The following is a 22,832-nucleotide window of genomic DNA, read 5'->3' on the forward strand; positions in this document are numbered from 1 at the left end:
ATTACAAAAAACCAAACCCAATGGAACAGCTCTGGTGTGACCTCTTGACCCTAGCCTTTCTGCGCAATGGCATTCTCCTCTGAGAGCCACTTGTGCGCTCCACAAAGGCTTGAGTCAGAAGATGCGGTGCATTTCGACAGCGGGAGAATAATGGCGTGCCTTTGCAATGTGGAGTCGGGCGCAGTGCCATGGCAACAGGGCCTGGTGGTGCACGGCATACCCCCAAAAAACGCCCAGTCTTCAACCATGTCAATACATAGAGGACGGTATGAGCATTTTGATGGGCCGGTTAATGGATAAGGCTGAAGAGATGAACCATTGTGCGGCGGCTCAAGTCAGACGGAGGAGCCCCCCACAGTGGTCATTTCACAGCGAAGGAATGCCTGAAGACCGAGAGAAAAACAAGAAGACAGAAGAGATGGGGGCCTTGTTGCTTTGCTCCCTGCTGTGTGGTGGGGGTCCATCAGAGACTGGGGTAGCAGAGGGCACAAATAATCTCATCATGTGATCTCTGGACAGATGTGGAAAGGAGGCCCAAAGGGCCGGCATGGGATAATAATCTGTCTTTGATTCTGGACGTCTACAGCTGTGCGGCGCACACATCGCCTCTTTCTCCTCTCTACACACGCGTCCTCATCGATATGCAAATACAGCTCAATCCTCTGAATGAGAGCACTATCTGGGCCCCTCATGCTCCCCTAAACTCAGCCTGATAGTACACTGCCAAGTCTTAATTGGGATGGCTCCAAATCTCTGTATTTAACACCCCTCCACCCCTTGCTCTAGCCCATCTTGCCCTGCAGCAAAACACAGTGTGACGTGATCATTTAAGCAGAATAAAGAGCATCTTTATTCACACAAAGACAGACGGGTCTGCCGCTTAAAATATGACTGACTTCCCGTTGTTCCAAAGCAATGTTGATAAAGTTCTATTTTGGAATTTACGCATAGCTAAATAAACTCTTCATACTGAATGGTGCTTCTCTTGTGACTAAGCTTTAATGTAAGCAATAGCCAGTGGGTTTTGTTTGTGCCAAATTTTATTTTGCCATTTTCATCAAAGCAATTCCATTGTTAATTTGAAGCTCAACAAAATATAGTGAAATAAAAGGGGCCAACGTATGAAGCACATGATTGATGTCCAAAACGCCCGGACTGAGCTCTAATGCACTTGACATGATGCTATGAGATTACACTTTGGCAGCGATTGGAAAAGTACGGAAATCCTTTGAACTTTACATGTGGAAATAAATAAATAAAAGATTCGATCGAGTTATAGAATCAACCTTCCCTTTTCTAAACAGAAATAGAACAGGTCCAAAAAGGAATACATAAAATCATATGACAAGTTAATCAATAATAAGTAGATTGCAATCACCAAACACAGAAGGGTCCAAAAGTCCCACAACCAAGAACTGTTTTCATTTCATAATTTTTCTAAAGTTCATGCTTATTATTACAAGAGAACATTATTTAAACCAGGAGAGTTCATTTTTTCATCTTTTCTTGGGTAAACAGCAACCCTATTGAACATCTTTGGGAAGAAGGAAAGAAGAGCTGCAAAAATGGTGTTGTGAGCAAGGGAAATGTTCAATGTGGAATAAAGCAAACTTTTCAGACTTGCGATGTCAAAATGTCTCAAATCTAATTTGACTGTATTAGGTCTTCATAACTGATGAAATACAAACAGTTCTTCATAGTTCACTTAGACGGATGGGTCCTTCTGTATATTAAAAAGCTTTATAATATTCATAAGTACATTAAGCCATATTCTATATGATCCTTTATTGTGAATACAATAGTGGGAACGAGTAGTTAAAAGGCTCGATTAATTTAGTAATTTCTCCCCTGGAGCCAGGTCTCAGTTAAAGCGTCGGTTTCTGGGTCTCTGTGCTCTAGTCTCGTTCAGATACATGTTGGCGTAAGACGTCAACAGATCGTCCATTTTGTAGCCCTTGGGAAATGATACAGACATAGTAATTAGTTGTGAGATCTTAAAAGTGAAAAGTTGTTAAAGTGAAGAGGCTTATTACTGTTATTACTCACCAGAGAGGTTTCACACAGAATCTTGTTCCCTTTAACCAGGTTGCCTACAGTCATGTGGAAATACGTGCTTCCACTGCACCAGTTTGCAATCTTGTTCAGCGGATATGTTGCTAGGACATCCTAGAAAGTGGAAGAACAGCAGATTATACTTATAGTACTATGACAAATAATACTACTATTACTTATACTGCTATGGCAACTACTATCACTATGACATTTACTATTACTACTACTACTATTACTACAACAACTACTTCTATGACAACTTCTACTACTTCTATGACAACTTCTACTACTTCTACGACTACTACTACACCTTCTACTACTACTACGACAACTTCTTGTACTACTACTACGACAACTACTACTACGACAACTTCTACTACGACAACTTCTATGACAACTTCTACTACTACGACAACTTTTACTACTACTACTACTACAACTTCTACTACTTCTACTACTACTACTACTACTACAACTTCTACTACTACTACGACAACAACTTCTATGACAACTTCTACTACGACAACTTCTACTACGACAACTTCTACTACTACTACGACAACTTCTTCTACTACTACTACGACAACTTCTACTACTACTACGACAACTTCTACTACGACATCTATGACAACTACTACTACGACAACTTTTACTACTACTACGACAACTTCTTCTACTACTACGACAACTTCTTCTACTACTACGACAACTTCTTCTACTACTACGACAACAACTACTACGACAACTTCTACTACTACTACGACAACTTCTACTACTACTACGACAACTTCTTCTACTACTACTACGACAACTACTACGACATCTATGACAACTACTACTATGACAACTTCTTCTACTACTACTACTACTACTACTACTACTACGACAACTTCTTCTACTACTACGACGACGACGACGACGACGACGACAACAACTTCTATGACAACTTCTACTACTACTACGACAACTACTACTACTACTACTACTACTACTACGACAACTACTACTACTACTACTACTACTACTACTACTACTACGACAACTTCTTCTACTACTACTACTACTACGACAACTTCTTCTACTACTACTACAACTTCTTCTACTACTACTACGACAACTTCTACTACGACAACTTCTACTACTACTACGACAACTTCTTCTACTACTACTACGACAACTTCTACTACGACATCTATGACAACTACTACTACGACAACTTTTACTACTACTACGACAACTTCTTCTACTACTACGACAACTTCTTCTACTACTACGACAACAACTACTACGACAACTTCTACTACTACGACAACTTCTACTACGACAACTTCTACTACTACTACTACGACAACTTCTTCTACTACTACTACGACAACTTCTACTACGACATCTATGACAACTACTACTACGACAACTTCTTCTACTACTACTACTACTACTACGACAACTTCTTCTACTACTACGACGACGACGACAACAACTTCTATGACAACTTCTACTACTACTACGACAACTACTACTACTACTACTACTACTACGACAACTTCTTCTACTACTACTACTACGACAACTTCTTCTACTACTACTACAACTTCTTCTACTACTACTACGACAACTTCTACTACGACAACTTCTACTACTACTACTACTACTACGACAACTTCTTCTACTACTACTACGACAACTTCTTCTACTACTACTACGACAACTTCTACTACGACAACTTCTACTACGACATCTATGACAACTACTACTACGACAACTTTTACTACTACTACGACAACTTCTTCTACTACTACGACAACTTCTACTACTACGACAACAACTACTACGACAACTTCTACTACTACTACGACAACTTCTACTACGACAACTTCTTCTACTACTACGACAACAACTACTACGACAACTTCTACTACTACTACGACAACTTCTACTACGACAACTTCTACTACTACTACGACAACTTCTTCTACTACTACGACAACAACTACTACGACAACTTCTACTACTACTACGACAACTTCTACTACGACAACTTCTTCTACTACTACGACAACAACTACTACGACAACTTCTACTACTACTACGACAACTTCTACTACGACAACTTCTACTACTACTACGACAACTTCTTCTACTACTACTACGACAACTTCTTCTACTACTACTACGACAACTACTACGACATCTATGACAACTACTACTACGACAACTACTACTACTACTACTACGACAACTTCTACTACTACTACTACTACGACGACAACAACTTCTATGACAACTTCTACTACTACGACAACTACGACAACTACTACTACTACGACGACAACTTCTTCTACTACTACGACAACTTCTTCTACTACTACGACAACTTCTTCTACTACTACTACTACTACGACAACTTCTTCTACTACTACTACTACTACTACTACTACTACTACTACTACTACTACTACTACTACTACTACTTCTTCTACTACTACTACTACGACTTCTATGACAACTTCTACTACTACTACTACTACTACTACTGACAACTTCTACTACTACTACTACTACTACTACTACGACGACAACAACTTCTATGACAACTTCTACTACTACTACTACGACAACTACTACTACTACTACTACTACTACGACAACTTCTTCTTCTTCTACTACTACTACTACTACTACTACTACTACTACTACTACTACTACTACTACTACTACTACTACTTCTTCTTCTTCTTCTACTACTACTTCTTCTTCTTCTTCTACTACTACTACGACGACAACAACTTCTATGACAACTTCTACTACTACTACTACGACAACTACTACTACTACTACTACTACTACGACAACTTCTTCTTCTTCTTCTTCTACTACTACTACTACTACTACTACTACTACTACTACTACTACTTCTTCTTCTTCTACTACTACTTCTTCTTCTTCTTCTACTACTACTACTACTACTACTACTACTACTACGACTTCTATGACAACTTCTACTACTACTACTACTACTACTACTACTACTACTACTACTACTACTACTACTACTGACAACTTCTACTACTACTACTACTACTGACAACTTCTACTACTACTACTACTACTACTGACAACTTCTACTACTACTACTACTACTACTGACAACTTCTACTACTACTACTACTACTACTGACAACTTCTACTACTACTACTACTACTACTACTACTACTACTACTACTACTACTACTACTACTACTACTACTACTGACAACTTCTACTACTACTACTACTACTACTGACAACTTCTACTACTACTGACAACTTCTACTACTACTGACAACTTCTACTACTACTACTACTGACAACTTCTACTACTACTACAACAACTTCTATGACAACTTCTACGACAACTTCTACTACTACTACAATTACTAATAATGACGACATATTATATAATTATATAATATACTCCTTATGACTATTCAATTAATAATTTCATTTCAAGTTTCCATTTTACTGTAACCCGTCTTTCTTCATCCCTTAAATGCTGCATAACAGATTTAGGTTTGCGTGGTTTACAGTAAAAGTACATTATTCTGAGGGGGTGGCGTTTTTCCCCTTTACCACAGAACCCTTGATGAAGCCCATTTTCTCTGCACTGATTCAGCATAAACAACCAAATGTTTTAATGAGAAAATCATCCATTCTTGAATTATGGCAATGAAAACAGTAATTTTCCAGTAATTAGCTGATAGGGTCTTTACCTTGGTTTTAGGGTGCATGATTGTGACTCCCTGTCTGCTGATGGCAATTCTCACAATGTCAGGGAAGCTGGGTTCAGATGTTTGCTGCATTAAAAGAGAGTTTTGTACACCTGTTAAAAGCTGATCAAAAGCATCAACATCTTCCTGAAAATCTCAGCAACCAATAAGTTCATGCTTTATTACCTTCACTTCAAAGAAGGCACAGCCAAATGTGGGCCACTTAAAGATCACCTTCAGAAAGCCCACTATGGCCTCTTCCACTGTCATGCCTGCTTGCTTATTGTAGGTAGCAACAATGTTCTTCAAAAGAGAGATTACAGAAAAGCATATTATACAAACTGTGTTTGTAAACAGCATGCATAAGATACATACATGACATCAAAAAATGTAGAAAAAATATAGATACATAGATCAGTAGATGTTTGTTCTCTGTAAAGAATGTATTAACTCATTTTCACTGGTGCAAGGTGAACAAGGCAGTAAACATTTCAGTCAACTTTCACAGGTAACAAATTCAGTAAATTAATAAGAATTAAAATGCGTAGAAGTGTGTTCTCTGTCAAGGACGTGTAATCATTTTCACTTTTGGTCAAATATGTGATTTGACCAAACATTGCATATGACTGTATATAGGAAAAATAACAGCACTGTATAATGAAATAGGTTGAAATAGAACTTTTCCCCCAACATTTCATACCTTTTTCCAGTCATCCGCTGACATGGCTTTGAGCTGGTCGTTGGGCACCAGCTCTTTCAGCATCTTGGGGATCATGACAAACTGAGTCTTATCATTGTTCATCTTCACCCTGAAGAGCAAAGCACCCAGCTGCACCATGTCCTCTTTAGTACAGCGGTGGTACCCACGTAGATACTTGGGCAACTCCTAAGTGGGCAGTAAAGTAATATGAGATAACAGATAAAGCAATTTTACTTTCTTTTTTATTTAACCTTTATTTAACCAGGAAGTCCATTGAGATAAGGGACTCTTTCAAGGGAGACCTGAGGGGATAGACTGTCCAGACCATATTTTTATATCATTTAGAAGTGTTTGAGCACCTGAGGAAAATGGAAGATGCGGTCAGCCTCCAGATCCCTGCCAGGAATTACATTGAACCACAGCTTCCTCATGAAGAACACGGAGTATGACATGTTCACTGGCCCTCCTGCAGTTCAAACACAACTATGTAAGTGTAGTATATATTAGTGGGGCTGTCTGTTTTACTTATTCTTTTGCATTTTTATTTAAGCTTAGAACATTTTACATTGCTTTTCTACTCCAAACTGTGAAAAAGGCCCAGATTTGGTTTGTTTGTGTTCTGATGAACACATGCAAACAGAACCAGAGAATGTAGTTAAAAGTACAGTACAATAACTGCTGCCGATACCAAAGAATGCATCATTAAGCAATAAGAATTTTTCTTTTTAACCTCAAACCTGTCAGCAGATCCAGACTAAATTCCTTACTCTTTTAACCATACACAACTTTAATTACATATGTTTCATAGCAATTATTGAGCAATTTGTAAAAAACAAAATAATTAGGGGTAATAACTGAATATTATGCTGAGAAGGAGATGATGTTAAGCAAGGCATGCCAAGAGAGCTGGTAGACCTCTAAACTGCTATGAACTCACCATCCTTGGCCATCTTAGTTGTTCTGGTCCAGTCAGTGATCTGCCTCAGACTGTCAAAGAAGTAGTCTGCCTCACTCAGACTCAAAACCTGACCGAAACAAACACAGGAGTCCATCTGCCAGTTAGCATGCTAAGTGAATCGTGAACATGAATTTTGACATCATGAATAAGTTGTAGTGCATACAGCTGTATACAAAAAGTTGGTCAAATTCTGTTTTATTGATTTTCTCTGAAGTGAAAAGAAGTTCCTCTGCATCCTCTGCAGAGAACACACTGACATATTATCCTGCAAATGTTAGAGCACAATTTCAGATTGTTGGCTGAGGTTAACATACTAGAAAAAATTAAACGAGGATCTTTGAACTGCCTCAAACGCAGTAACTACCATGAACGCATTTGAACTAGGGTGTGTAGTTCAAAAACCAACTACACAATAACCAAATAAACAAAAGGGCCAAAAAAGCTACAAAGTTAAAAATGTAAGAGCTTAAACAACAAAGGTTTTTTTCTTTTTGCCAGACACGGCAATTACGTTTTAGTCAACACACAAATTCAGCAAATAAAAAGGAATTAAAATGTGCAGAAGTGTGTTCTCTGTGGATGAAGTTTTAACTTACTTTCACTTACAACATCAATAAAACAGGCAATTGGACCGGAAGTACTCAAACCTTTGCATACAGCTGCATGTCTGCACACACCTTGTCTGGAGTTTTGACAAAGATGCTGAAGCCGTCCTCAGAAATCAGCCCGAGTTTAGTGGCGATCATTCGGACCAAGTCCCTGACCTTAGTGTTAGTCGCAACTTCAAATATCTGTCCACAAGTGAGTTGAAGACATCAAATTCATATCTTGACAGATTCACTTATGCCATCAAAGCTATCACTGTTGCTTAGTGTGAATGTTACCATGTGTTGACTTGCATTGCTTTACCTCCCCCGTGTCGTTAGGGAAATGGATTTTGTGGAAGATCTGAATGCTGTTATGCTGAACGGCATCCACCTCCACATGGTGAGGAGGAAGCTTCCTGGGCTCAGTTCTATTGGATTAAACAAACACAGTCCTCTAGTGATATTCAATACACATTAAACTTTTATAATATTAAGGCAAACAAAGATTTTTCTACATTAAGAACATGAACAAAGTGGCATTTCAAGCATGCAAACATATGAACAGGAATATACTTCAAACATCAGAGGACTTTCATTCTTATTCTGATGAAAGGAGTCCGTAGTAGGCCCAGTGATCCAAATTCCACTCAAAGTGTGCACACACTTGATCTACCTATTGTAATGCATCCACCAATAAAGGCAGTATGGTGCTTCTTTTACATACTGATACAAAACACAGTAGCACACAGAAAGCAAATTACCACATGCTAATGTGCATGCTTCCCATTCCTACTAGGATGCTACTTTAATGAGTTAAAGAGGACGAAGAGGAAGTCCCCGAATTCGAACCGTTTTCTGATACGTTAGTTAAGGCATGGTTAGTGGACTTTTGCCATTATTATCAATCTTTCACTCATTATTCGAGCACAATAAGAGTTATGTAAAAGTGTTTCCCATGACTGGAGTGTTGAGATGGGCCGCACCTCAAGCAGATGTCAGCCCCATCACTTGTGATCCTTACTACTTCATCAATCATCACACAATGACATTTTCTTGATACTTGTACAAGCTTGGCACAAGGCACTGCACTAATGCAAGGAGGTGTACTGTTACATACAAGCACTGAATTACAACAGATTCAGTTAAAAATCTGCACTCCAGTCTCTGATTAAAGACTCGAGGGAAATAACAAATCAACATCATATGCTGGGTTTCTTGATTTTGGACATTTTGCAGTATTTATGTAGGCTGCACATATTACAGTGGCTATTAATGTGCAGTGATATGGGCCTTGTGTTTATGAGGTGCTGGCTGAAATTCATAACATGCATGCACTGAGGGAAGTAATTCCAGGGCTTCAGTCGGACTGCCAAAGTTCACAGCTTCAAAGCTACGTGCCTGCCATTCACAGCCACACCAAGTTCAACAGTGTGGAAATGCTAAACTGAAAAGGTCTTCGTGTGTCTCATCTGATTTCTCTACTACCTTGTTTAACTCTGTACATGTTTTGCCTGATAGTGTATTGACACAGTCCCAAAACAACAAAAAACATTTATCTACACTATTTTCTTTCTCTGCATTACTTGAAGGCAAAATTTCATGATGAAAGGACCACTAGAAATGCTGCAGAGTCACTTGGAATAAAATCTCTTCACATGAACATACACTACACCTTAGCATACAAGTAGATTGGATCAGACATTAATAAAATTTTCCAGCATGTTGGTATTTGCAATAGGATTTGATATTTGTGATTTTTTTTTGGCAAGTTCAAGACCTATTCATGCTGCACCCTACAAGGTCTTTCAGCTAGAAATGGGAGTTTCAACAAGTTTCCCAAAAACTGTAAAAAAAAAAACAAAAAAAAAAAAAAAAAAACAGACCCTTCTGAACTAAAACTGTAATATGAAATTCAGTTTCTGTATTTAGTTTATTTTACAGCCTGTCTAGTTAAATAACTCAATCCAGCTCTATAGCACAGTGTTTTAAACTGGAAACTAAATGTTTTTGTATTATTTCTCATCAGACAAAATGAGAGTTTTGCCAACACTCTGTAAAGCATGTCCACCCTGCCAACAGTTATCCATGAAAGAACCGATTTGTGGGTGTTGCATGAATAGGTCAACAGATGATGAATATAGATTGAGATTGTAGACATCAATAGCTTTGTGATTTGACTCTGAAATTGCTTGGAGCTTTAAAAAAATTCCCCCTCCTCTGAAACACCAGTTGGGCCAGTCCATCTAGGACTGGCCTTTTCTAGTTTTGACTACACCCTGAAACCTCATGTGACTCCTGTGCACCTGTTAGTGATGATTGCCTTGTTTGTCTGTGTGTGTGTATATACTGCATGTTCCAGCTTAGTTTTTATTATGTCTTGTCTCTTAAGTGTAATTCTGTGGTTTCATCTGGCTGCTTTCCCAAATATTTGTTCCCTCCTTCTTAGAAGGTCAATTTGCCAGCTTGTCACTTAAGCTCAGACTGGGATGATTTTTGGATTGCCAGTGCTAAAGACAAGCCCACTCTGCATTGGCATACTGCCAGTGGTTCACCGTTGTTACACTGTGCATGATGTGTGGTGCAGGCATGTACCTCAGAGCACCCTGTAGTCTGTGCAGGCAGTCAGAGGCCAGTGTCTCCCTGCGCCGGGTTTCCAGGAAGCGCTGGATGTGCTTCAGCAGAGAGTTACTTGGGGGAAAGAGACCACAACACAGCCAAAGCAGCTGCCAACCCTGTTCCATACTGTACCTGAGAGAGCCAAAACACAAAGTTTGAACTTCACAGTATTAAATCCTGTAATGTGGCTATAGTCCATAACTACACTGAAGGTGATTTTCACGATAGGTAATGGCTGTAAGCAAGTATGACGCTTCAACTTGTGGTAAAGTCATAGTAAAATAAAGGTACGGCAAGGATCATGGCAATTCATGTCAACTCTAGTTTAGGCCACGACCAGCCAAATGTACTGACGCTGGTTGTTCTCTGAAGTAGTGTTGTAGTAACTGAGTGTGGTCTTGAAACTATTAACCATCACTTAAATGCAGTCTTGTCTTTGTCTCAGGATTAGGTGATGCTGTTAAAACCAGATGAGCCCAATGCCTCCATCTGAGATACCTGGAAGTTTAATTATTATTGAATATCAGCAGAACCAGAAAAAAACAGAATTAAACAGTCGTTTCTCCGTTTCCAAACTTTTGCAACTCAAGGCCTACATAAATGACCACGAAAGCTTATGTGCATTTAGGCAATCAGATGCTTTTTTTCTGCCTCGTCTAGTGAAAAGAGTGCTACTGAGTGCTGGATGTCTGGCAAAAGAGAGGAAAGCTAAGGATCTCTGGCTCACATAGATAGATTGGATATCTTTGCGCAATGTTTATTCTCAGAGTGACAGAGTATAATGTTGGGTTTCAAAGCTTCATTTGAAAAGATCCCTAAGCCACCAGCGCAGGGTGGTAGTTAATTGGTTTTAGTTCTCACGCAGGTGAAGCCCAGTGCTACATATTCACTGCTGCATTTCCTTCATTTAAATATATAATGCATAACTAGAATTTTGCCAGAGCAACATGAGTGCACTGTATATAAATATAATGTCTTATTTTTGCAAAATTTCATGGGTTAAATGTTTTGTAACCAGTTTTTGTGTGGAAAAAAAAAAAAAAAAAAAACTACAGTACTGCCACTGGGGTGCCACAACCCACAAGCTGAAAACTGCTGCTGTTTATGGTGGTGATTCTGAATACACAGAATTTTAGGGAAGAAGGACAGAGAATAACCTCACCACTGCTTCCAGTTACAATGTAAAGTTTGATTAAAACTATAATATAATAATAATAATAATAATAATAATTGAGTTTTAGGCCATACATTATTTAATAATATAATAATATATCTTTTTATTTTTATATTCTGAAAACAATTGTGGTCGTTCTTGCCTCAGTCTTGACTACAACGCTACTCTGAGACTGTTCAATCTAAACAAATTCCTTCACTACTTATCATTTACTCAGTTTCACATCAGAATCTTTCAATGCATTAAATTAAATTTAATTTTAAAAGAACCAAGGCAAAAAAAAACAGAAACAAAACAAAAAAAACTATGTTCATCATCATTCGAAATCTTTTTAGATTTTTTTTTTTTATATAGTGGAGCTGGACCAGAACTTGAACTAGGTCAAATTTTACAAAAATCCCTTTTTGTTAAAAGCAATAAGCAAGATGACTTTGGTTCAGGCAAGTTAGCCATGCCCTTTTGTGACACAGCTCTTGCATGATCTTGACTAACTGTCCTTTCATAAGACAAAATGTGCAAGAGGTTAGGATTTAAACAGAACTTATTCATGAGTTGTGAATACACTTTCACAAATCCATATGACGCTAAAAGGCTCACATGTCAGCACTCCACTGTCATGTGATTTTCCTTACCGGATGTTATTGCTTGTCATCTGTTTCATGATCTGGCAGTAGATCTCATCTCTGAGTGCTTCATTCTGAGTGGCTGGACCAAAGATCTGATCCGTGAGCTCCAGAGGGTTCTGAATCTGCCGGGTTGGGTAGTCACCCATATACTTCAGGATAGGTGCACAGGAAATCGGTAAAGGAAATACAACCACTGCTGAAAGGTATTATTATTATTCTACCCTTGTGAACAAAGTGTACTTTTTGAAAGTTTATTCCACCATGAAACCACTCATGAAAACTTTATATTAAATATATAATATATTTAAATATATTAAATGCATTTAGTTGTGCTTTTGAGTGCTTTTTACAAACAACTTAAGTTGCACTTAGATTTCAGTGGGTAATTTGTAGACATAACTTATTATACTTGGAATACACAGGGTATATAAATATACTGCTGGATGAACTGATACACTTCAGTGCTATTTATTAATATAAACTGCAACTAAAAAGCAATTAAATACATTTTAACTTGACCTATTGTCATGACTTACAAAAAAATATGACTTCTATCAAACTTTCAGAATAAACTAGGGTCTGGTAGTAAAAGGATATCAGTGAAGGCCTGACAGGCCTGGTGGCTGAGTTCAGAATTGCCCAACAGTCTCTTAAGCAGGGGCTGCCTGATGGGCTCTCTGGAGTTGGCCCACAACCTTTCAGGTGCCACATTTTTAGAGATCACTTGCCTGTTTACGTCTTTAGTTGGGGGTCTGCGGACACAGAGACAATATTTACTCTTACCTTTGTTTCTGACTACGTTATTTTATATTTTAATATTACTCCACCTAACAAAGACCAATGTACTATTCATATAGTATTAACAAAGCCAACAATTAGTAGTTCTGGAATATACCTAAAGTACTCAATGGAAAACTCTTTGAGTGTTGCAGGAGCCACTCTCTCTGTGGCTGTTCCTCTGAGTGTGTTGTTAATGATGGTCTTCCTCTGATCAGGAGACAGACTGATCAGACTCTAGGGGAGGGATAAGAAACACATCAACCACAGTTACTGACGGGTGTGCACCAAATAGTGAACTCATTCATTCTATTTGCTCAAACTAATGCAGAGCTTCACTAATTGAGGAGTTATTGAATACTGCAGGATTAGTAGTGGTTTATTAAACATTGAGCTATAAACACTGATTCCATTGTGCAGGCGGTTAATATCAGTTGCCTACACGATTAGCTCCATGTTACTGTGATGTTGCTTACAATATTAAACACAGTGAAAATGCTTACCAAGACCTCATTGGTGGGTTTGGTGAGTGTGGGCAGAATCAAGATGGCATCTGTAGGTACTGCCCCCTTTTGTCCAGTTCGTTCATTCTGTCCCTTCAACCAGCCCCCGCTTGGAGAAAAGTCATCATCTTTAACGAGGAGAATAAGTTCTCCTTTTTTGAAGCTAAGAAAAGTGGGATCGTCTGAAAGGGAAGAGCAAAAAAACTCATCATATGTGCAGCAGGTGTGTAATTCTAGATGTGCTGTATCACTGAAGCACATCAAATAAATTAAACAGTTAAAATTAAACTGCACAAAATAATGGCCTCATATCACCAAATATGAGATGGCCAATAGCCAAGTTGTAGGAGAAGTGAACCAGAAGCAACCAGAAGTTCATAGGTTCAAATCTTAGGACAGACTTGTGCTCTTGGGCAAAGTACTCAACCCCTTACCTAGGTGGCGCTGCTCTGGTAACAACACTCTGGTGTTCCCAGACTATGCATTTTTCCTTGATCAATCCATAACATTAACATTTGACAAAGAAAGAAATTTGGGACATCCATAATTTTCATGAAGTCATATATTTCACAATCCAAAAACCATGGGTGTGCAGGTTGAGGGCAGTGTATCCATGTGGTAAAAAAAAGAATAAGGAACGTACAAGACAAGAAATTTACAGCATATGTGTATAGCAGTGATCCTTACTGAAGAGCCACACTTTCAGTAAGACCTCTTATGTTAGCCACTGTAGCCTTTTATACAGAACAGTGAGTGATTATTGCACGATTATTTTTGCACGAACTGATTGGTGGGGCATTGCCCCACTAAATGAGTCCTTAATGTTGACTATGTATATGGAACAACTTAGTGACTCAAGCACATGTCTCAGTTTATTTTCAAATGACCTGCCCTTCATTAGCACTCTAAGAAGTCTATGACAGGAACTACAGAACTATGGTTCTAAAGGCTTTGTGATATGGCTTTGGGGTCTATAGAACTATGGTTCTAAAGGCTTTGTGATACGGCTTTGGGGTCTATAGAACTATGGTTCTAAAGGCTTTGTGATACAGCTTTGGGGTCTATAGAACTATGGTTCTAAAGGCTTTGTGATACGGCTTTGGGGTCTATAGAACTATGGTTCTAAAGGCTTTGTGATACGGCTTTGGGATCTGAGGAGTAACGGACCTTGTCTGTTGATCTCTTGCAAGGCCACAGCATACTGGGAGCGCTCTGTAAGTCCTGCCAGGAACAGAGCTACTACATCAACAATGTCTGCAGCCATCACTGCGTTCAGCGTGAAGTCTCCTTTCAGAGTCAGCAAACACACAGACTGTCCGAACGACTTTCCTTCTCTAGGGTGAGGAGGAGAGGAGCGATTAGACAAGTCAGGGTCAACTTTCATGTAAAAGATTTTAGACTTTCATTGCAGTAAACCCGTGGTTATCAATTCGCATCCTGGAGGACCACTGCCCTGCACATTTTACTGTTTTCTGAGTCAATTCATGAGCTAATTAACAACCTCCCCTACATGTCAGAACAGAGGAAATACTAATCTATGCAGGGCAGTGGTATTCCAGGGCCAGATTTCAGATCCCCTGCACTAGACCCGTTTGAAGACTATTCTTTCACATTTCCATTAGCTGGATTAGCTGGAGAGCACTGTACCTCATGGTGTTTACCCCAGTTACCATTGGGTAGGAAAGTTCTAGAAGCTTCCTCTCACGTTCATCCAGGAAGGTTATTCCCGTCCAGTTGATAGCCACAATGAACTTGTTCTTAGGTAAGGAAGGACCTGGTAGTGTTTAATGTTAAACAATGTAGCTTTCAAATTTTATACCTGGGTTTGAATGATAATAAATGATAAAATAAACATAAATAATAATGTATTCATGATATAAAAAGAATGACTACACTGCAAAAAGTGTTTTACTGTCAAAATACTGTAAAATGTAATGGCTAATACCCATTAAAAGTGTAAATAAGCCATATATATATACTGTATGGTTTGCTGTTGTTAATACAGAGTAGTTTTCTCTTAATTTCAGCTTATACCTGAATGCCTGACAACTTCAAAAAACCTCGAGAAGAACAATGGCCACTTCTGACGAGCAAAATCCACTACTTCTGCTTTGACTTCTGCAGCTTTGGCCTTTGAGTTTATATAAGGACCCTGAAAGACATTAATCCACATTGAACTTTACGTTCTTCATTCACTCAATGCATGTCTCTTTATGTCTCTGAATGCGATCATAAACGAATACCTGAAGGTGTGCAGTGTTGACCATCTGAATCCATTTGGCCTCTGACTTGGACTCCAGTAGTGTGGAGTTAACACAGTCCTGGACCACAGACTCAGTGTTCTCCATGCTGCTATCTGAGCCATACTGCACAAAGAAATGCTTTGCCGCCAACTCAGCAACATCCTCCTCCTGACAAATGGTAAAATACAGCAGTGTATTTACATAACAGTGCATTAATTTAGCTAAAACCAATTTATTTGTGAACAGAGTGAACTAGGTAGCAAGTCATGATGTTCAAAGAATGTGGTCTGAAAAACAAAACTCAAAAATACACAAACCAAAAGCAAAATAAGACAAATCCTATTCATCGGTGCCTCCCTCATTAGTACTGAAGCATGTTAGCTTACCCGCTCACACTGGTACTCTCCATACTTCAGGCCTCTGATGACCTGTCTGTAGATGAGGTCAGTGCTGACGCTGTCCTGGCTGCAGTCATGCCAAGGGGTGAAGATTTCTTTGCGGAAGTAAAGGCGCCAGGGGGCGTGCTGCTCCTTCCCACCCTTACGCTTTACCTCTTGCTCACACTGGGAAATGGCATCCATCACATGCTCATGCCCACTGCCCAGAGACCACACCTGAAGATGCACACAAGAAAATGCAATTATGTGCTTTAAACATTTACAAAACCTAAAGAGTAAAGCTGGCAGAAAAAAAAAACAAACAACAAAAATATTGTATTCAGTAAAGGCAAATCAATTCGCCAATATGACTATTGAGAGTACACACTGTTTGTTTGTTTGTTTGTTTGTTTGTATAGAAAAGAAATGACCTAAAACTGGAAAAAAATCTGGTTCCATTAACTTTCATTAAAAGTAGAGTAGGTTTTTACCTTCTCCTGTAAACATGTGGAGACAAGGTTTAGATCCGACAGCAGCGATATATTGCATGTGTGGCAATAATTATATATTCATTAGGTACTTTTGTCAAAGCATTTATGCATCATGTTTGCACATTACTGGCAGAATTAATTGCTGTCCTGTAAATCTGTTTACCTGCAGCAATAAATCTGTTTACAAATAACTCCAAGTCCAAGACTCCATACCTTGTCATAGAGGGCCACATAGAGAGAGAAGCCAAAGGTGTCTTGGAGTTTAACCTTCTGTGATAACATTTGACAGACTTCTTTAGACGTTGATGCAGAGTCCACAGGTAGGTTGATAGTTCGCCCATCCATAAGTGTCACAGAGATGGCCATAGGCTTCTTGTTCTTTGTGGCCTATGATTAAAAACAACTGTTTGAAGACTGAAACTAGGTGATATAATGAGTAGAATCAGTTGTGCTCTAACTTGTATGGAATGAAAACCTGCAGGCACGTGGATTCTTGGGGGTAAGACTGGACACCCCTGTTTTATTTGTATTATTCAGTTATTATCTGTTTCAGCATGAGGGACATTGTAATGCACTTCTAATGTCTTTATTAAGCCTTAACAAACCTGTAGTAGGTAATTAACAGGCTGCTTGTTACTACATTATTAACTAGTAACTAGGGTAATCAACATTTTTAGAGTGCCTGTAACCCCTTTAGTAGTTAGTAGTAGTTAGTAATAGTAATTAACTAGTTAGTTAGTAATGAACTAGCTACTTAAGCAATAACTAGGGTAAAAGAAGCCTTAATGAGACAATAGCTGGTAACAAAGCAATAACTATTAAGTAGCTGCTTATTACTACATAATTAAGCAGTAACTAGAATTGAGCTTTTTTCCAAAGCATTACATGTTTATGCATTAAGCCTGACTATAATATAGTGTATGTTACCACGTATGGAGTAAAATTTGCTTTGCTTTACAATGTTCTCATGGAAAATAAGGGAAAAAAAAAAGTCATTGGACTCAAACAGACTGAAGAAAGATTTGTTCTTGTCTGAAATTGAGACAACACCAGTTATTACTCCATAACTACTATAAATTATTCAGTAAACACTATGACATTACTATGTAAGCATTATATGAGAGTGAATATAAAATATGAGAGTGAGGAATATGAGAGCAGATATGAGAATCGTGGACCCAAGTAAGAGCTTGTGCAGTTAAAGGTATTAATTAAAGCAGAAAATTTCAAACCATGTTCACCTGTAACTCAAGCCAACTGGGAGGTTCTCCACGCACTCCATTAGCCACAGTGCGGCGCAGCCGTTCTGCACAGTAGGGTGCATATCCAACAGGGCCAAGACGGATGAAGCTTTGCAGGTACTGCATGAAGGAAAATCAGATTTCACTTAACCTTTGAAATCAAACTGATTAAGAAAAGTAGAGAGGCGAGGTTAGTTCATAATGCACACTGGAGTTTGATAGCAACAGATAAGTAGGATTCACCTTGATGAAGCGCTCAGTGGGAGGAAAGATGCCCAGGCAGAGAGACAGAAGGACCCAGCCACGGAAGAAGCTACTGCGATTGCCGTTCTCTTGGAGCTGTTTACAGATCTGACAGTAGATCTCATCCCTGAGAAGTGGAAACTCAAGTCCTGGATGTGTATTTATTAACTAAGCTGTCTGTACTTAGCTGTGACATTTGATAAGATATGGTGTCCCCATTCCTCAGACCAAGACGCAAACAGAATTAACAAAAAGTACTAAAAGAAGAAGGAACACAGGTTGGGGGCTTATTAAGGTCATATTATTCTTTAATAAGAGGCTAAAAAGCGCTGAACAAATTCAATTCAATTCCCCAAAACACACAGCCTGGGACAATTTTAGATTAGGTGCAACCTATTTTAACAACTGATTGCAGATAAATTATATTCTCTGTAACACTTTATTTTAAGGGACCCACATTGGGAGTTTTTTACTTGGTCTTTGTTCAATAAAGCCCAAATTAGACCATTCTAAATGGTTTATTCACTACATTAAGCTTTGTTCATTATGACCTGTATTAGTGCATAATGTCTATAAAATGAAAAATAGTTTTAATAGTGCATTAAAACATGTTAGGACATTGTTTGGCCAATGAATGAGCATGTTTTTATTTAAATTCACATTTTATTATTGTGTTATTTTATTCCTGTAGATTTTAGATCTACTAATTATTATTGTTATTAATACTTGAAAACTTGAAGTATTCCCTTATTCCATGTTAATTAGAGGCTAAAAGTGCCAAATAAGGTTTCAATATGTCAATTTGTACAATACATTTAGTACTAATTCATAAACAAGCACTGAAAACTCAAATATTAAATCAAGAATTTAACGTCTAATCGGTTGTTAAAATCCGCAGCTTTTATGTTTTTTGGGACAAAATATGGGATGACTTATTGAAAACTTCAGTTAGCTCATAGTCATGAACAAAACTTTAATAAACCCCCAACATGTGTTTCTTATAATAAAGTGATACCCAGAATTATATTTACTTTAAACTGGTCAGATCTTATATTTGGTCGTGATGAAGTTGTACAAGTAGACTGTAACACATCTAGATAATCAAAATGTTCATAAACTGATACTGAATTCTGTATTTTAGGACATGGCTTAATATATAGTGCATGAGGAGAACAGGTCATTAAAGTTTGTGTTATTTTACACATTGTGTTTGCACATTGAAACGTCTAAAAGCCCACCTGAGGTCACGTCTGACGATGGCATATCCCACAATGATGTGCAGTTTTTCAAGGGATGTGAGTGGGCGGTCCAGGGTGGGTCCTTCTGCAATCATGATCTCTTCTTCCTCACTAATCGTTTGCACAGTTGGTGGCTTGGCAACCCCAGCATCGTCCTCTGGCTGTTCACAGAGAAACGACATAAAATGACCAATCAACCTAAATAGTCCAAAAAGAAATTATATTCCTGGACAGTTATGCTTTGAATTTAATTTATTTGTATTTAAGTAACAGAGAAAGATCTTAAGAACTTTGTATTTAGTGTCAAATTAAAAAGACGGTCTCTGTCCTACCTCTTCTTGAATGACTGATGGTTTTCTGGCAGACTTTCTATTTGACATTCCCTCCTCAGGGACAGTGGAGATCTTTCTGTTCCGGGTCAGCAGATCAGTGAAGGTAGAGGGTTTCCTGTTTTTTGAAGTCTCTGAAGGTGTGGAGGAAGTTTTCCGGTTGAGGACGACTTCCTCTGGCATGGTTGATGTCTTCCTGCTTCGTGAAAACAGATCTGTAAATGTTGAGGCCTTTCTGTTTTGTGGAATCTCCTCTTGAGCTGAAGACTCTTTCCTGCTCCTTCTGTTTCTCAGCACCCTCTAAAAAAATGATCAATGACACGTTTAAAATCTTAAAACAAAAACAATTTTGCAAATCACAATCCTGATCACTGTTCAGTTTAAAACAGATATACTTAAAGGGCTTAAATAAGCGGAAATCATATTTTCATTTGTGTTGTTGAATTTAAAAAGTATGACGTACAGGGTAAACATTGTTAAAGTTTCAAATACCATTCAATCCCCAGTTCATACACTCCACATGTGGAAACTGAGGTGTGAAATTTTGAACTCATCATAGCTGTGATGTCACAACCATGAACACATTTACGCATAAGTGATAAGAAGTGTTATCACTGCAGTTAGCCTGAAGCAGAACTATTTTAGCCCTCTTTCAACAAGGCAGGGCAGCCAATCAGAACAGGTCATATACATCCATGTTGGAACATAAACAGACAGACATTCTGTGATGTAAGCAGGTGCTAGGTCATTTAGAACCTTAAAAACTAGCAGTGGAACCTTAAAACGCATACTAAAAGATACAGATATTCTTTAGATGGCTTCAAAGTAGAATTCAATCGTACCTGGTCCAGTCCCACCATATGGCTGAGGCGTCTGTCCTGCCTGGAGGCCACATCCTTTTGGAGAGAGCGATCAGCAAAGGCTGATCTACCTCTGGGGGCTTGCTGAGGCTTTGGTTCGGGGAGATCTCCCATGAACCTTAGGATGATCCACCACACTGTTAGAGAGGCCTGGAATGAGAAGAAGCAGCTTAATTAAATATTTAAACCCTTTAGTTACACTAACAGAGGTCACATTCACATTACAGGACTGAAGTGCCAGAAAGATGTCTATGCATCACACATTACCCTTGTTATTTGTTGTTTAGTGTATTTTATGCTATTATTTATTTTAGGGCAACACTCTGCTTCTGCTCATTTTGCTCTTAACTGTGCTTTGCACTGCTGCAATAGAAGAATTTCCCTCTCGGATTAAGGAAGAAAGAAAAAGTCTGTCACTCTGTCTGTCTAAATGAGTGTCACTTTAAAATAAGACTACCCTTATAAAGGTTTTAGGAACGGTTTTATTATTAGTTCTTGATTAAGTCATAAGTACCATAAAAAACATAAGTAAAATGGGCAAAAGGCAACTTATTATATCTGATGAAGGGGGGTTTATAATGCAGGCTGGTTAAGACAAGTAATCAGCAAAATCTGAGGTCTAACAGTGTAGATGAATGTGGGCTTGGGCTCACTGTTTGAAAAGGTCATTGCTTTTTATTAATGTTTAGTTAATTAACTACTTATTAGTGATTTTTAAGGCGATCGTGACCTAATTTACAACAGTTAATAAATTCATTTTAAACCATTCAAATTTTTTATTAGGGTAGTCTTATAGTAAAGCTGTAGTAAATCACCCATGATTTCCAAAAAGTGTTCCTGAGCCTCTCTGGGCTGCTCTTTTTATACCCAATCATGGTACTGATCTGTTGCCAATTAACATAAGTAGCTGTGAAATGTTCCACTAGGTGTTTTTTTTAGCATTACATAACTTTACCAGTCTTTTTTTTGCTCCTGTCCCAACTTTTTTGAAACATGTTGCTGGCATCAAATTCAAAATGGATATATATTTTTCAAAGCACAAACAAATTTCTCAGTTTCAACACTTAATATGTTGTCTTTGTAGTATGTTTAATTAAACATAGGGTTAAAATTATTTGAACATCATGGCATTCTGTTTTTATTTACATTTTTCAAAGCATCCCAACTTTTTTGAAAACTTTTTTGGTTGTACAAGATGTAATGCGGAATTACCAGCACATCATTCTCATCTTCATGGTAGAGCAGAGGCTGGCGCAGTCTCTGGCGAATGTGTGTGGGTGTTGCAGCACCTTGGAAGTACATAGATGCGAACTTGGAGAACGAATACTCATCCAGATCATCATAGTCTTCTTCTGGAAGCTCTTCCATCATAGGAGCATCATCCAGGTCCACTTCCTCCAGCACAGACCGCTTTCTCTCCAGATCCTAGGAGCACACTGAAGTTGACGTATCATGTCTTAAAACAATACCTAAAAATGCTAACCTGATCAAGAAATACTGAAAGCTAGACCACTAAAGGAACGACTGAAAGAGTTTATTTCAAACCTCAAAGCCTGCAGGCGCCTGGCCCTCCTGCCCCCCAACCAGGCTGGGCAGAAAACCAAAGATGTTGTCCACCATTTCCTGATCTGTGATGATCTCTGATTGTTCAGCGGCCTCTTTCTCTTTCTTCTTCTGGAGAACTTCCTCTAGCTTCCTCTGTCTTTCCAGAGCAGCTAGCTCCTCTGCCCTGCGCTCCTGCAGCGACAGAAATGCCTGCAAACCAGAGACATGCTGATTAAAATATAAGATGGTCAGAAAGTAGAGCAATGAGGCCTTTACAATCCAAGGAACTACATAATTTACAGATTACTTTTATAGTAGTTACTGATCTACATGCCTAAAGATTAATTACCAAATAATAAGCCTGGACTGTTAGGTCATGAGGTTAATACTCATAAAAATAATATTTTTGGACAGATTAATTCAACTCTTTTCTAAAGAATTCCCTTTAAGAATATTAAGTCAGCTGGTGACAGGGCTGTTCTCCAAGACCTTTAAGCACTGTATTTTGCTTTGGAATAGTGAACA

At 38.4% G+C, this 22,832-nt stretch overlaps 1 protein-coding gene across 1 annotated transcript in view; it reads right to left on the bottom strand.

The window, feature by feature from the left end:
- Window positions 1-708: 708 nt before the first annotated feature.
- Window positions 709-22,832, bottom strand: part of LOC108427680 (unconventional myosin-VIIa) — a 38,103-nt gene continuing 15,979 nt past the window's right edge. Inside the window, exons 22-48 of the mRNA XM_017698019.2 lie at window positions 22,308-22,517; window positions 21,975-22,187; window positions 20,745-20,912; window positions 19,906-20,202; window positions 19,574-19,734; window positions 18,336-18,462; window positions 18,093-18,212; window positions 17,065-17,238; window positions 16,370-16,597; window positions 15,984-16,151; window positions 15,775-15,892; window positions 15,388-15,514; window positions 14,908-15,074; window positions 13,741-13,922; window positions 13,356-13,474; window positions 13,058-13,212; window positions 12,467-12,620; window positions 10,637-10,792; window positions 8,367-8,472; window positions 8,135-8,248; window positions 7,437-7,524; window positions 6,859-6,965; window positions 6,500-6,685; window positions 5,986-6,102; window positions 5,803-5,886; window positions 2,047-2,166; window positions 709-1,954 (exon numbers count right to left, since the gene is read on the bottom strand). Coding sequence (XP_017553508.1) covers window positions 1,862-1,954; window positions 2,047-2,166; window positions 5,803-5,886; window positions 5,986-6,102; window positions 6,500-6,685; window positions 6,859-6,965; window positions 7,437-7,524; window positions 8,135-8,248; window positions 8,367-8,472; window positions 10,637-10,792; window positions 12,467-12,620; window positions 13,058-13,212; window positions 13,356-13,474; window positions 13,741-13,922; window positions 14,908-15,074; window positions 15,388-15,514; window positions 15,775-15,892; window positions 15,984-16,151; window positions 16,370-16,597; window positions 17,065-17,238; window positions 18,093-18,212; window positions 18,336-18,462; window positions 19,574-19,734; window positions 19,906-20,202; window positions 20,745-20,912; window positions 21,975-22,187; window positions 22,308-22,517 — 4,059 coding nt within the window. The 3' untranslated portion in view covers window positions 709-1,861. The remainder of the gene's footprint in view (window positions 1,955-2,046; window positions 2,167-5,802; window positions 5,887-5,985; window positions 6,103-6,499; window positions 6,686-6,858; window positions 6,966-7,436; window positions 7,525-8,134; window positions 8,249-8,366; window positions 8,473-10,636; window positions 10,793-12,466; window positions 12,621-13,057; window positions 13,213-13,355; window positions 13,475-13,740; window positions 13,923-14,907; window positions 15,075-15,387; window positions 15,515-15,774; window positions 15,893-15,983; window positions 16,152-16,369; window positions 16,598-17,064; window positions 17,239-18,092; window positions 18,213-18,335; window positions 18,463-19,573; window positions 19,735-19,905; window positions 20,203-20,744; window positions 20,913-21,974; window positions 22,188-22,307; window positions 22,518-22,832) is intronic.

Source organism: Pygocentrus nattereri, chromosome 26, assembly GCF_015220715.1.
Source record: "Pygocentrus nattereri isolate fPygNat1 chromosome 26, fPygNat1.pri, whole genome shotgun sequence".
NCBI lineage: Eukaryota > Metazoa > Chordata > Actinopteri > Characiformes > Serrasalmidae > Pygocentrus > Pygocentrus nattereri.